The sequence below is a fragment of the Chiloscyllium plagiosum genome, chromosome 1 (assembly GCF_004010195.1).
Source record: "Chiloscyllium plagiosum isolate BGI_BamShark_2017 chromosome 1, ASM401019v2, whole genome shotgun sequence".
NCBI lineage: Eukaryota > Metazoa > Chordata > Chondrichthyes > Orectolobiformes > Hemiscylliidae > Chiloscyllium > Chiloscyllium plagiosum.
The window spans coordinates 94,481,008-94,497,134 of NC_057710.1; the positions used below are offsets into that span (position 1 = coordinate 94,481,008).

General features: G+C 38.4%; 1 protein-coding gene across 4 annotated transcripts in view; it reads left to right on the forward strand.

The window, feature by feature from the left end:
• The window catches only part of atp8a1 (ATPase phospholipid transporting 8A1), a 354,037-nt gene that overhangs the window by 245,779 nt on the left and 92,131 nt on the right, over positions 1-16,127 (forward strand). For all 4 annotated transcript variants that reach the window (XM_043691984.1, XM_043691994.1, XM_043692004.1 and 1 more), the window contains 3 exons: positions 10,500-10,672; positions 12,574-12,757; positions 15,062-15,172. In XM_043691984.1, coding sequence (XP_043547919.1) covers positions 10,500-10,672; positions 12,574-12,757; positions 15,062-15,172 — 468 coding nt within the window. The remainder of the gene's footprint in view (positions 1-10,499; positions 10,673-12,573; positions 12,758-15,061; positions 15,173-16,127) is intronic.

The window sequence follows — 16,127 nt, forward strand, 5'->3', positions numbered from 1 at the left end:
GTATCACATACTGCACAGAGAAACCAGCAAAGCTGAGTCTCATGTAGGTTCCCCATAGTCACACTTTTTACTTGGAAAAAGTGAGATGAGGTAAACTGAAAATTATTCCATTGAGAACAGGCTCAGCCATGCAGATGAGGGTGATGGTGGATGGAGACTTTTCAGCCTTCTTTCAAAGAAGAAATAGTGATGGGGGGGGGGAGAGGGAAAATGTGGTGAGAATGCATTTTCTTTAATAAAAATCTCAATTCCAAGTATTGGACTTCTCAATGATGATACTCCATCATTCTTTGAAATATTTTTTTATGTCACTCCCTTTGGTGTCTCCAAACTATTCCTCTGTAATTAAAATGGCAAGAAGGTACTCAACCAGTTGAAATTTCCATAATGTGTAGAAATGAGCTGAGAGGAAGATTTTTAAACTTAAGAATGCTGAAAAATTCCTTCTGTTTCCTTTTTCTTTTAACCGTATCCAGTTTAGGCAGTCTTAGTGTGTAAACCATTTATTTATTCGTATCACTTGAATTACCCACCCATGCAGACAAAGCTGAATGTCCCTGTTGCTGTGGGTGAAGCGTAGTCCGATTTAGCCAGTGCCACTGCTCTATACATATTTACAATAACCCTTGGACTTGAAGATGATTTTTGTTATATACTCTGAGATCATGTTTGTCGCCTTTACTTCTGTGATATGTTGAGTTCATTATTTTAATAAGCAACCGACAAGACCCTACATTGGCTTACATTTTATTGGTGAAGACTAATTAAAATTATCACAGATGCTACATTGTACAACTGACGTTGAGCTCATGCTGATTTCTCCCTGGCTGCTTTCAGTTTTGATACTTGGAAAGCAGCAAGTAGTTCAGTCCTGATTCTCTAATATCTCTCTTCCACTTTCAAAGTAAAGTCAGGAGTCTGACGGAAGATGGGTGCAGCCATGACAACATGCAAAAGGCTTGACACCATCCAGGAGTCTGCTTGATTGGCACCTCAACCACTAAATCCCTTCTCCTCCAGTATAGTGTCACTGAAGTTTTTATTGTGAATAAGGTGCATTGTTGCAACTAGCCAAGGAGTTTTTAAAGTCCTGAAATTCAAGGGCAGTAGGTGTATTAGTACAGCTGTCTCCAAGTTGCCCTCGAAATTGCATGCCATCCTGACTGAAATGTACATCCACTCCTTTATTGCCTTGGTGAAGCACTTTATCATGTGCACTGCAGCAGTACAAAAAGGTAACTGACTACCAACCTTTCAATCAACTAGGAATCGGCAATAAATGCTAACATTTCTCGGGAAGCTCATGTCGTGGGAATTCTCTTTTTTTTTTCAAAAACACACAATGAGAAAATGGATATGAAATTCACCTGCATACCTCCTTGCATAGTTCCAGAATGACATTGGATTAGAGAGAACTCTTCTAAATGCTTGCTTCAACTTAGTGGGAGGCATTGGAAGGAGGAAAAGAGCAGTTTTTGAATAGTATGGTTTTGTAGATATTGCATCAAGTACTAATGATTACACTGACACTCTTTCAGTAAATCCTGATGTGAATTGCTTCAGTGGGTTTAAATAAATGTGTTGGAGCAAGTCTTGGATTGCTTGCTTTGTTTGATGTTGTGTGATATTAAAGCTGTGATAGAGAAATACTTGAATTTTTCAAAAAAGTTAAGCTGCCCAATTTCAAGAACAAGTAACGTAATGATGTAGTAGCTGCTGTTTGAAAATCTTTGCTTTTTTTAATGAATATGGTTTAACATCTGATAGAGATGGGCAAAATTATGTTTGCATGTAAAATTGATCCGCGCATGTTAATCCCCATTTATATTTGTTTCTTGATAGAGATGATTGTCACTGATTAGACCAGTGGTTATTGCCAATTCCTTATTGTCCTTTTGTTATGAGCAGTCTTGAATCTTTGCAGATCGTGTACTATTATGAGGGAGTTTCAAAATAGTGACCTGGACAATAAAGAATCATGATTTAGTTACAAGTTAGAATGGCATGCTGCTTGTATTGAAATTTTGCAATGGTGTTTCTTCCATGCATCTGATGTCTTTGCACTGTACGCTAGGGGCCATGAGGTATACCATGCGTTTGCAGATGATATGTACAGCTACTGTTGTACCCAAGGGATGAATGTGGCACCAAAGTGGTCTACTTTAACCTGGATGATGCAAAGCTACTTTAGTGTTGATGGAGCTTCATGCATCCAGGAAAGTAGGGAGTATTCCATCACATCTTGGGCCTTGTGGGTGATTCCTGAAGAAGGGCTTATGCCCAAAACTTTGATTCTCCTGCTCCTTTGATGCTGCCTGACCTGGTGCTCTTTTCCAGCAACACATTTTTAAGCTCTGATCTCCAGCATCTGCAGTCCTCACTTTCTCCTTGTAGGTGGTGGACAGGTTTTAGGGAGTCAGGTTTTACTGGTTGTGGAAATCCCAGAATCTTGCCATTTTTTGTAACCACAGTATTTGTATGGCTCGACCAGTTCAGTTTCTCAACAGTGGTAGCCCCAACAATGTTGATTGTGGGAGATTCAGCGATGGTAATGTCACTGAATGTGGAAGGACAACACTTACATTCTGTAGCATATGGATAACCATTATCTGAGACTTACATGTCACAAATATTACTTGCCACTTGTCAGCTCAAACTTGAATGTTGTACAGGTCTTGCTGCAAATAGACCCAGACTGTTTTTGTACCTGAGTCATGAATGGTGCTGAATATTGTGCACTCATCAGTGAACTCCCACATAACTGACCTTATACTGGAGAGAGCTAAATCTGGCATTCTTTCCCATGTACAAGCAAAGCAGTATCTCCTTATTTTGATGAAAAAAGGTTGCAGTGGTATTTGACGCCTGCATCTTCAAGAGTTTAAGAAGGAAGAATTATGCATCTTCACAATTTTTTTTTCATGAACTTTATAAATAAATTGTATTTAAGCAAAAGCAGTCTAATACACTTAACCCAAGAGATGCCAAGTCATTCTGGGTGGTAAGTGGAAACTAGCTGAAACTTGGCAGCACAGTTACTGTTCATGAAATGCTACTGTCAAATAAAACACTGAAAATGTAAATCTTTATTCCCAATATAATTTAATGGAGAAACAGCTTAGCTATGGAAAATGGTTTGTGGTTATCTTCTAATCAAATGAAAATTAATATCTACTGCTAGTATTCATCTTAAACTCTCAATTATAATTCAGATAGCTTCTGATGTTCCACCTGCTGACCAAAGTAACAGTATTAAATTTTAGCAAAATGCATTATTGTCAGCCCAAACTGCAATCCAACCACATGTTGGATATTTATCTGAGCATAGACATTTTCATATCAAATTGGGAAATGTGATATATGTACTCATTAATGCTGTCAATGTTGTTTTTTAGGGTGGACCAGATACTGTGGGCACCCTGTAGCTCTGGCACATTGGTCGTCATCAGGTTGGCAAGTGAGGCACTGCCTGAGTCAGACTTTCTTCTCAGGGTTTTTTTGAGTCCAGTAACATTGATTCTTTGAGTTTTTCTGCCTCTTAGTTTGGGATCAGATGGATGGAGATGGAAGAACATATTAGTTGGTGGTCAGTCTAGCAGTTATTACTTCTGGCCATTATGTGGATGTCTTTCTGGTCCCTAACTTGAGCAGTGATGTAGATGTCAGTACTTGGAGTGGGGGTGTTGACATGAGATCTTGTGCTTGTCCCTCTGGCAGAACAGGGTGTTTAATAGAATGAGATCAAATTCTAGGCAAGTTCGTCAGATGGAGGACTCTGCTGGATTTTGTTTTCTCTACACCTTCATTGTCTAATACAAACCTTTCAAAAAGGTTTGTATCTCTAATGACTCTGGCACTGAAGTTGCTGAGGAGAATCAATTTGTCACCCTTGGGATTGGTTGAGGCTGATGTAGAATTTTGTCTGCTCTATTGTGTCTAAAGGGAAGTTAGTGGTCATATCTTGGGGACAATCCATATCACAGTAGAGATGATGTTGGATGTATTAGAATGAAAGAAGCTGCATAAATTTCCTGGTCCTGACTAGGAATATCTAAGAACACTACATGAGGCAGAGAAGAAATTGCAGGGGTCCTGGCCGATATTTTTGCATCATTGCTGGCCACATGTGAGGCCCTGGAAGACTAGAGGGTAGCGAATGTTGTGCTATTATTCAAGAAGGGCTGCAAAGAAAAACCTGGGAACTATAGCTTAACAGGTGAATGCCCATAGTGTTAGGTGCTTAGTCAGAGGGGAATGGGTCTGGGTGGGTTACTCTTCAGAGGGTTGGTGTGGGCTGGTTGGGCCGAAGGACCTGTTCCACACTGTAGGTAGTCTAGTCTAGTCTAATCTAATCTGTGGGAGGTAAGTTATTTGAGAAGATTCTAAGAGATAAGACAAGATTTGATTAGGAATAGTCAGCATGGCTTTGTATGTGGGAGATCTTGCCTCACAAATTTGTTACAATTCTTTGATGAAGTGACCAGGAAGTTGATGAGGGCAGGGCAGTAGACATAGCCTATGTGGATTTCAGTAAGGCCTTTGATAAAGTTCCACATGGTAGGCTGCTCTGGAAGGTTAAATCGTGTGGAATCCAGAGTGAGCTGGCAAATTGGATACACAATTGGCTTGATGGTATGAAATATAGGGTAAAGGATGCTTGTCAGACTGGAGGCCTGTGACTGGTGCAGTGCCTCAGGGGTCAGTGCTGGGCCCCTTGCTGTTTGTTATCTATATCAATGAATTTGATGAGAATATCCAAGGCATGATGAGTAAGTTGTCAGATGACATTGAAATAGGTGGTATCATGGACAGTGAAAAAGGTTCTCAGAAATTACAGCAGGACCTTGATCAGTTAGGGAAGTGGGCTGAGAAATGGCAAATGTTGTTTAATATAGATACATGTGAGGTTTTGCATTTTGATAAGTCAATCAAGATAGGAATTTCATGGTGAATGGTAAGGCCCTAAGGAGTGTAGTGGAGCAGAGGGAGTCTTGGAGTTCAGGTTCACAGTTCTCTGAAGGTGGGGAGTCACAGGTAGACAGGGCAGTGAAGAAGGCTTTTGACACACAGGCCTCATCAGTCAGGGCATTGAGTATAGAAATTGGGAAGTTATGTTGCAATTGTACAGAACATTGGTGAGGCTGCATTTGGAGTATTGTATTCAGTTTTGATCATCTTGCTATAGCAAGGATGTTATTAAACTGGAAAGAGTGCAGAAGTAATTTACAAGGATGCTGCCAGGACTCACCAGTCTGAGTTAGAGAGAGAGGTTGGACAAGCTATGATTTTTTTCTTCAGAGCATAGGAGACTGAGGGGGTATATTATAGAAGTGTATAAGATCATGAGAGGTATGGATAGGGTGAATATACTCAGTTTATTTCCCGGGGTTGGGGAATTGAGGACGAGAGGGCATCAGATTAAAGTTGGAGCGGAAAGAATAAAAGGGAACCTGAGGGACAACATTTTTACACAGAGGGTGGTACGCATATGGAATAAGCTGTCAGTGGAAGTGGTCGAGGCAGTTACATTAACAACATTTAAAAGGCATTTGGACAAATACATGGATAGGAAAGGTTTAGAAGGATATTTGCCAAGTGCAGCGAAATGGGGTGAGTGTGGACAGACATTTTGGTCGCCATGGACCAGTTTGGGCCAAAGGATCTATCTCCATGCTTGAGGTCTCCATGACTCTAAGGTAGCGGTGTAGCCACCAATGATTGTGATGTGCTGCTGCTTCCAGGCTGTGGTGAACCATAGAGTCATAACTTATTCAGTTACTCCACAGGCAATTCATTGATGTGTTTGACCTGGTAATTTCTTATTACAAAGCTGACTCTGTAGCAATGGCATTCTTTTGGTTTGACTTTCCAAAAGAAGGTGCAACAACCTCCTATCATTTCCCACTTTAGTTTTCACATGCTGCTGTATTTGAAGTAACTACGTTGAAAATGCTTGAAGTTCACTGAATAAGGCAACCAAGTGTAGCTTCCTGACTGCCAATCACTCACTTTAAAAATGTATCCTACTTTGAAATGCATTCATGTAACACCATAAAAGTACACATTTTGTCGAAGCTTTTTGAATTGCTCAAAATGTTTTTCAACAATTTTCCAGTTCTGTACGACAAAATGACCTTTTATACAATAATGTTTAAAAATACACAGCTGTGAATATTTGAATGGATAGTTCTGCATTTTGTGTCACTCTTGTGTGTCATAAATGTCAGTCCTGATAGTTTGTAAATGTCAACAATGGTAAAGAGGTAATTTGTAATCACTCCCTTTTGAACACTTATTTCTAAGCTTCCTTTGTGACATTTCATGCACACAAAACAATTACTATCTGTTCTTTACTGTTGAGTCTGTAGCATTCCCTAGGAATAGGATATTAATATCTTATTTAACGCAACATCACTGTCTTGGGCCAGGTTTTGCCATAGCAGGACTTTTGTCTGTGTCTGCCATTAATAAGTCTTGCCTCTGCAAGCACATTTAGAAATATTATCTATTGCATGGGAAATTTCTGAAGATGCAAACTGATAAAGTTGGAGCAAGTGAGGCAGTATGTTTATGCTTTCTGAGCAGAGTAAGCAACTCTTTCACCAATCAAGATTGAGGATCAATGAACTTAGCAGCACAAGGATTGAACAGAATTATAAATTAGACTGGGTGAATTCAATGTCATATTGTTGACATAATGAAAAATTTAAAGAGGAGAAAGATTGGATTGCGAGAGAGAATAAAGACAGAACAAACTTGTTCAGTATGCATTTTTAAAATCTCCCAACAACAATTAAAACTTGAATTGATGAGACTCTACATCTGTAATAATACATTTTCAGTGCCAGAGAGATTGTTTATCAGTAATATCAACCCCCTTTGTAACACAAATTCGGTGACTTCACCTTGCATTTCAGTTTTTAGACAGTGAGTAAGTTAGTCTGCAAAACTAATGACGTAGAAGTGCAACTTGGACACAAATGTTACAGTAATCTCATGTAACAGTATGTCTGCCCTTTTCCTGAGGCCATTAGGCTCAATGTTACTTGAAGAGTATTGTTCATTGCACTCTTCAGTAAATACACAGTAAGCATCTTTCAGCTCATGTTTGAACAGACTTGCAGGAAAATTATGAAGACTCAAATAATGTTTAATGTTAATACAAAAAATATGCTACCATACTTGATTGTGTTGAGACATTTACCAGAAGCGCAGAATTACTTGAAATTTAGTTGCAGAAACAGCTGTAGTATATTTCCTGGTAATCTTTCATGATCAACGTGATGAAACTGTGCCTTGGTCTACAGAATTTGAAGCATTTGATTGTAAATATTTCTTTTAGCTAAAATTTCAGTAGGTTGTTACGGCAACCTGCTGAAGTTAGGAGTTAGGAGTCCCTATAGATTGTCTGCAACAGACGGTAACTTTAGTCTATACCTGCAAGTCAGGCTCATCTTTTATGATTTATGAGAAGTGGGTGGATTTGAAGGGGAAGGAAAGCAGAATAGCGATGATGCCTGGAAATGACTTTTTAAATCATTCATGTTTTCTTTTTCACCCTAAATATGATTTTCATTTTATAAGAATAGCCTTACTTTTTTGTGAAGATGAAGTGAACAATATGGTTGCAGTCAGATTTTTCAGCCCTTTTCAAAGATACAGACCTATGGAGTTGAGGGCAATGTTATTACATTATTGAAGAAATAGAGTAGAAATCTAAAATGTTTTATATCAGTTTGGCTAGTCTCTGAAACTGTTTCATGTGTTATTGTCACTTTGGGAGAGATTGCAGAGTAACATTTTATGTATGTTGAATAAAGTCTACTTTTCCCTGTTGTAATGCTCAAATGTTACTTTCCTATGATATACTGTTTGCAGAAAAATTGCTGAATTACTGCTTTGTTTTATATGGATAGCCCCCTAGGCCCAACTTCTGAAAGAACTAACACTTAGGGAAAATATACTTGTCTTCAGCAACATTACCATTGCAGATGCCTATATCTAGAACAATATTAATATGAATGCCTATTGCACAGAAGTTGTTTGATATGTCTCATCTTCACAGTGAGGGTTCCCTCCTTCATATGTTGCACTGCTAAAGTGTCAAATGGGAGAAATTTAGAACAGATTTCTCAGCCAAAATCAGGGCAGCAACCTAATTGTATTCCAGCATGTAACACAATGGCCCAGCATGCCTCCCACCCCAAGCAAAGCAGGGACCAACAATAGTTCAATTAAGAAAGTAGAATAAAATGGCAGGAGGAAAACCAAGTTTACCTAGAAAGTAGATGTTAACATGATGAAGTTCCAGAACGGGAGAACATGCGTGTTGATCAGCTAAGCATTAACTAACCAATCCAGAACATTAAAACCCTGCAATCCTGCCATATCCAGTCATGAATTATACAGGCCATTGCCTAACATCAAAACAGGGAACAGGATGAAGCTGTTCCAAGGGCATCCCTAACCTCAATGATGGGAAAGCTCAATTCATTGCTGCAAAAGATAAGGCTGAAGCCTTCGCAACCATCCTTAGCCAGAAATTCCAAGTGAATGATTCATTTTCGCTACCTCCTGAGGTCCCCACAATAATAAGCTGACTTCAACTAATTCACTTCCTTCCATGGGATGTCAATGAATATTTGAGCGCATTGGCTGTGACAACATTAAACCTATTGAAGACATGTAGCCCAGAATTAGCTACATCTCACATCAAACTATTGATGTAGAGCTACACTGGTAACTACCTGGCAAAAATATGTCCTGATCACAAAAAGCAGGACAAATCCAATCCATCCAAATACAACCCATCAGTCCCCTCTTAATTAATCTTTAGTTAATTGAAAGTGTCATTGCAATGATATCAAGTGGCACTTATTCCCCAGGACCTCAGCGGTGTTCAGATTGGATTTCACCAGGATTAAAAAGCTTCAGATCTCCAACTTTTGTCCAAATATGAACCAAAAAAGTTGAATTCCAAGGTGAAATGAACATTTCTGCCATTAACAGCTGAATTGATTGAGTGTGGCAGCAGCGCACTTTTGAAATTAAGTCACAGAGTCATATAACATGGAAACAGACACTTCGGTCGAGCTCATTCCTGCCAACCAAGTTTCCCAAACTAAACTTGACCTTTTTTGCCTGTGTTACTTCAGCTGCAGGTCAAAGCATTGAACACAGCTGATAAAATCTACAATCAGGCATATGTTACACTGTCATTTTAGGTAGACATTAAATTATCCCAAAATCAGTCCAAAATTATTCTTAGCACCTGAGAGTTTACTTCTGATCTTTTCCTTTCCCAGTCTAAAACCTTCTAACTCCAGAGTTGGCTTCCATGTGCAGGTTGTCTTTAAGATACTTGCTACAAACTAAAGCTAGGTAAATCTTCCCTATGAATATGAGCAGGAAGCCTTTCAGCTCATCAAATCTACCCTGCCTTTCTAGAGCATGGCTGATAATTCACCACAACACCATTTTTGACAATATCCCCAGCCTCCTTTAACTCCTCAAACATTTGTCTTTCCCATCTGAGCGCAAACCACTACCTACCTCCCTATATAGTGAACCACAAACTTTCAGCCCTCAAGCCCTCGCAGATGCTGTCAGACGACCCTTATCTTAGTTTTGAAAACACAATCTTGGAAGCCCTTCCCTTCTCAAAGTCAATTCTGTAGCAGTGTAAATCCGTGGAACTTGTATCCAGATTAGAATGATGATTAGACGTTCTGGTGACCAAACTGTCAGTTATCTTGAAAGGATAAGAACAGATCGAAGTACAACTGTATGTAATCCTGCATTTTGACCATTTCTTTGGAGACTCTCCATCTATCCATTTTTAGCATGCCGAATGTCACATTGTCTCCAAATGTAAACATCTTGTATTTTCTTCCCAGTAAGATTGTCTGTGTCACCCCCTCACCCCCCCCCCCCTCCCCCCAACCTTTCTTTGATCTCTAAAATTCAAAGCAGCTTGCTATCAGGTAGACTTCAGAACAGGTCAGATGACCCCTTCATTTTACCTTGTGTTAAACGTACTGTCCTAATACATTATGTTATAAAACGTGTTTGTAATTTAACACAGAAATGTCTTGGTGCTTGTTGATTCATCTCAGATCCAAGACATCAGTGCAGAAGCTGCTGAGGACAGTGTCTAATCACCCTCAGTTGCTTCAATAATGATTTTCCCTCTATCTTAAGTTTAGAAATGATGATAATTGCATAAAATTCAGTACCACTTCTTACTAGTCATACTGAAATAGTTCATGTTTGCATCCAGCAAGACCTGGGCAACATTCAGGCTTAGGCACATTATTTTTTTTTAATGTTGGAAGAATTAAAATGTAATAATTTATTGAACCAGCCATTTTTGGCAAATCCCTTAGGTGAAAATTCAATCTTTTGTATAAGTTTTCAGTTCATTGCATTAGATGTCCAGTTTTCTGTGAATGCTTTGCTTCAGTGCAACCTTATTCACTCCTGTTAAAATTAATTCACAGATGACAAGGGAAACACTCATTCATCACTGCAATACTCTAGGTGATGCTTTACGCAAGGATAATGACTTTGCACTAATTATAGATGGCAAAACTCTCAAATATGCTCTGACATTTGGAGTGCGACAGTCCTTTTTGGATCTTGCTTTGTCTTGTAAGGCAGTCATCTGTTGCCGGTAAGCTAGAATAAGCACATTTGCTAAATACTATTTTGATTTTGTAAGTTTAGAAAAACTAAATTCTGATTTATACAAAAACTAAGTGACTAAATGCTTTGTCAATTTCATTTTGAAATTCATTCAATTATGTACATAACATTTTAATTATTTTTCAACTATTTAATAGTAGAGAAGCATGAAAAAGACAATTGTCTAACATAATGTCACACCCTGGCACAAAATGGCATCTTATGATAACAAAAAACAATTTTCAAGCATCCAGAGGAAATTATGTAACCAGAGTAATTGTTGTAATCATATGCATAGCCATATATTTACTCATAAAGAAAACTAGGTATACTATGTAATATCTCTTCATTCCTGTTAACCAGGAACAAATCAGTGTAAGTACAAAGGCCTTACTCTAGTGATTTCTTTGAAAACAGATTGACCTGATTTGTGAAAGTGAATTTTCTAATTATGCACATGAAAGCAGTGGAGCCAACATTTGCAAAATTTACCCTTTCATGTCATTATGTATGCACCCATTCCAAAAAAGCAAAACATATTTAAGTATAGAGGGCTGGATTTTCTAGTTGACAGAAACCTGACATATTTTCTGTTGTGCACAAATTCTTCCATGTTGATACAAGTAGGCCCTGGCACCTTGTGATTACCTAGAATTGTGTATTTTATCTGTTTCACTGATGAGGGGCAACCTTCTGCAGTGAGCCTGTGATAAGAAAGGTCTGTACTACCCTTAAAACATTGCTTTAAAATTTGTTTCAAAACAGAGTATAAGAGCATGTGATAAAATTGCCAAGTATTTCATAAATATATTCAGATGCTTTCAAGTTATATAGCAGCTGCACAGATAATTGTTATTTTTCATTATTTGAATAACTGTACAATATGCTCACTTGTATGCAATAGAAATATTATTAATATCCAGTCACTCCAGCAGCAAAAAACTGATAGGATTATCTCCCTAGAAAGCCATCAAACCTTTAGTAGAACATCCAAGTCAGAAGTTAGCAGTGTATTGGCCACATTGGAAAGATTATTTATAAATTGGTTGAATAAATATCCAACATTATTCAGGTGCTGGTGCCAGTGCAAAGGCGTATAAACTTTGACACTGCTGCGTTGATGTTTCAGGTAACCTAAGACTGTAACCAGGCTTGTTCTTGTATGGAATTGCTTCTGTGCATATTCATTCTGTTTATTTACCCTAAATGTCTGAGTGAGTCTTTGCTGCCTTTAACGTTAACATTCCAGTCACTGAGTCAGAAGGTTGATCCCTGCACCAGACAGTGGAGGCCAATTCCAGGTATGAATTATGGTTTAATGGCCAGTCTAATACTCTTGAGTGCTTCTCTGGGTCCTACAGCAAGGTTAACCCATCATTCCCTACAACGTCCACCACTCCCTGCACTGGCCACCATCCCTGTCTTTATCTTCCCATCTTCTCTCTCCCCCCTCCCTTCCTCCCACAAACCTTTCCATCTCCCCCCACCAATATCATTACCACCACACACTCTGACTTTCTGAAAGCAGCCTAGTGATGAGATAGAAATTATACAATATCCTAACTGGAATAATCATTATTTTATATTAGGTACAAAACTGTTGAATAGATGTGTCCTTTCTGTGTGGCTTGCCGCAGCCTTTGAGAAAATGAAGATAAAAGCCAGGCATTGGGTCTGGGAATTTGGTAGTAGATTGAGCAGAAGTAATTCTCCTATAATTGATTGAAGTGACACAGAAGTATTGCACAAAAGTGTCCACCGAACGCACCATTGGAACAATGTCTAATGTTGATAGAAATAAGAAACAATCAAAAGCATTCCTCTAGGTTACCAAAATTCTGTTTCACTCTGGATTCATTCTGATTTATATTTCTATTTCATTTTGTTCAGAGTTACTCCTCTTCAGAAGTCAGAAATTGTTGACATGGTGAAGAAACAGGTGAAAGTCATAACATTAGCGATAGGTGATGGAGCAAATGATGTGGGCATGATCCAGACAGCACACGTTGGTGTTGGAATAAGTGGAAATGAGGGTCTGCAAGCAGCAAATTCATCTGACTATTCTATAGCACAGGTAACTGAAAAGAAAATAATAATTTGACATACAAGTACACTTTGATAACCTTCAGTTTGTGGAATTAATTTTGGTATATTTCAATGTCACTGGCATTAAACACTATTATTATGGATGATAGTGAATGAAATAATCCTTTACTGTTCCTTTGCCTCATTAACCCAAACAATTTTCAACTGAGACAATTGGCATCCACACTGTTGATTGTCATGTTAGTATCCTACTTGAAAAGGTTATCGACTCCAAAAATATGAGGATTGTGAGCTTATTTCAATAACTGTCAATGTTTTCTGAAACTGTTCAACCCACATAAGTTGGACATTTCACAAGTAACCCCAAGATAAATATACCAGGATCTTTAGTGATAGTTACCTTAATCTGTCAATTTTATGTGAAACATTGAACACATCTTTTATAAAATTTATGAACGGGAGTTGAGATTGTCTTTGACACCATGGTAGCATTTGATGAGTGTGACATTGAAGAGACAGAGCAAAATTAAAGTCAATGGGAATAAGGGGGAAGCTTTCCATTGGTTGGACTCATACAGAGCGCAATTAAAGATGGTTATGATGTTTTGGAGGCCAGTCATCTCAAGTGAGGATGTCACTGCAGGAGTATCACCCAGCATATTCAGTTTCTTAGTCAGTTGCCTTTCCTCCAACATAAGGCCAGAATTGGAATGTTTGCAGATGATTACATAGGATTAAGCAACATTTACTACCCCTCGGGTGCTAAACCAATTATTCCTGTCTGTAGCAACACCTGGATGGTTCAGGCTTGAGTTGATAAGTGACCAGTGGCTTCCAAAACACACACATGTCCAACTACAAGAGTCTAACAATCTCTCCACTATATTCAAGACATAGCCCACTATGAACATCTTGGGGTTTATCACTAATATTGTGAGTGCAAGACTATGTCAGAAGCTGAAAATTCTGCAGTGATTCCTTCAAGCCTGTCCAAGCACAAAGCACAAGACAGAAATGTTATGGAATGCTCTCCACTTGCCTGGATGAGTGCAAATTCAACAATACAAGCTTAACACATTTGGGATAAAGCAGCACACCACCTTAAACATTCGGTCTCTTATCCAGTGGCAGCAGTGTGTACTATCTGCAAGATGCACTGCAGGAACCTGCCAATGCTTCTACAACAGCACCTTCCAAGCCTGTGACCACCACTACCTAGAAGTGCAAGAGCAACAGTAACATGAGTACACCCCTAACAGCAAGTTTCCTTTCAAGTCATTCACCATCCTGACTTTGACCCATTAGTACTTCATCTCTGGATTAAAATCATGGAGTAATCTCTGTGATAGCCCAATGGATCTTTCTATGCAGGATTGCAAGAAGGCTGGTAATTACTGCTGACTTTATCAATGACACACACATCCTAAGATCAAATAAATTATGAACAAATTACAAATAAATCTTTTGTTTTAAGAATTATAATGTACACAGAACCAAAACTGTTTGTCCTTGTTTTTGTTACCTTTTACACAGAACATATCAGGTTATCTTCCTGCTAGCTTCCTAGCAATTTCTCCGAAGTCAGTGATCCCAGCAGCACCCTTTCAGTCCACTCCAATTTGTCTTGGGTCCCTTCTGCTTTTTCAGCAGTATAACATTTAAACAGAAATTCTCCTTCCCAAGTTCAATCTTGGTTCTCCTTGCTCATCTTTTGAATATTTACTCCTTGTATCTGTCAGACTGGGCCATCTCTAATTATAGATTAGCCCAGAAATTCTGGACTGAGATCTGGAACAAGAATTGCCATTTAAATATACATGCTGCAAAAACAAAATAGAAACAAATGGATATTGCCTGAACACTTCCCCTTATTTTGAGTCAGGATCTCACATTCAATTTAAAATTGCAAACAATCTAGTATGTTGGATGCAGTAAGAGAAAGTTTAAAATCAACAGTTGGTGATGAAATTAAAGTTGAAAATGAGTTACTAATTAGATGTAACAGTGCCAGAAGAGTAGTACAGTAGTGAAGGTAATGTACTGATGGAGCTGAATAGATGAGTGAGGTTTTTACAGAAATCTAAAACCTTCCTGGTTATTGATGTCAGCGTTTAGTTTCCAGACACCTTAAAAACCTGAATTCAGATTGACAATTCAAACTGCCAAGAGTAATTATGGAATAATTCAATACTATAACCACTGCACTATCATTACTTTCAATTGCCAATGTTATCTTATATATTTTGTTGCATGGTGGAATGAAAATATGATGTTTCAGCCTAGCTTTTTTTAAAAGAAAAGCATTGTTCTGTAATGAGCATATTGTTTCTAGTTCAAGTATCTGAAGAACTTGCTGCTAGTCCATGGAGCCTGGAACTATAATCGTGTTGCAAAATGTATCCTGTACTGCTTTTACAAGAACATAGTCCTGTACATTATTGAGGTAAGCTACTTCATTACTCTCTTGACACTCATTCCTTTGTTGACAATTGTTTTCATTCTCTTTCCCTACAGTCTAGCATTACAACCAGGAAAAATACTTAATACTACCAAGGGCTCTTGTTCAGCTGTTCACAGTATTTCATGAACAGGTACTGGTCTTCTGCGTGAAGCCAGCCTCAGGGCATTGGATTCTTGTTAAAAAAAAACACTCACCAATTTAATATTAAAATTTGCTAGTATTAAAGAAACATTTGCTGATGGTGACGAGGTTATCAATACCATTAGCTAATTATGCATCTAGGGAAATATGTCAACTGATTGGTGCACAATCTTCCTGAATTGCAGTAAGATGATGACCAGCTTATTTTTTTTAAGTGGCATTAAGAGATAAATGGTGTCCAGAACATTGGACAAATTAGATTAAAATTTAGCCTCCTGTTCATCAATTCCTCTTTTTCTTGGTTAAAATGTAGAGTGATTGCATCAATTGGTAAGCCTACACAAGCTACATATATGTCTGTTTTTAGTAAAATGTAATTTATCATCATGCATTCAGCAGTTATTGCATGGTACAGCCTTGACAGACACTCAGTTAAATTGGATAATAGGTAGTTCTGAAGTAACAACTAAAAGAGATGATTAGTATGCAGGGTGTTCAGAGGCTACGTGCAGAGGTGCTTCCTTCCCAATGCCATTTAGTTTTTCAGTGTTTCTCAATGCCACTGTTCAAACCTGCTTGCCACCTGATGGCAGGAAATGCCTTCCCTGTAGAAACATACAAAGAAGCTTTGAGAGCAGAACTATGGCGTAGTCTTCAGTTCTGTTTGCCTACTGTTCCAACTCAATGCTGAGAAGAGTGAAGTGAGAGCATATGAAAGGGAGCAGATTAAAGAAAAATAATCCATACATTGATTGGATCTCCTGAGATCTAAGGTCTGTACACTTCCTGTATGCAC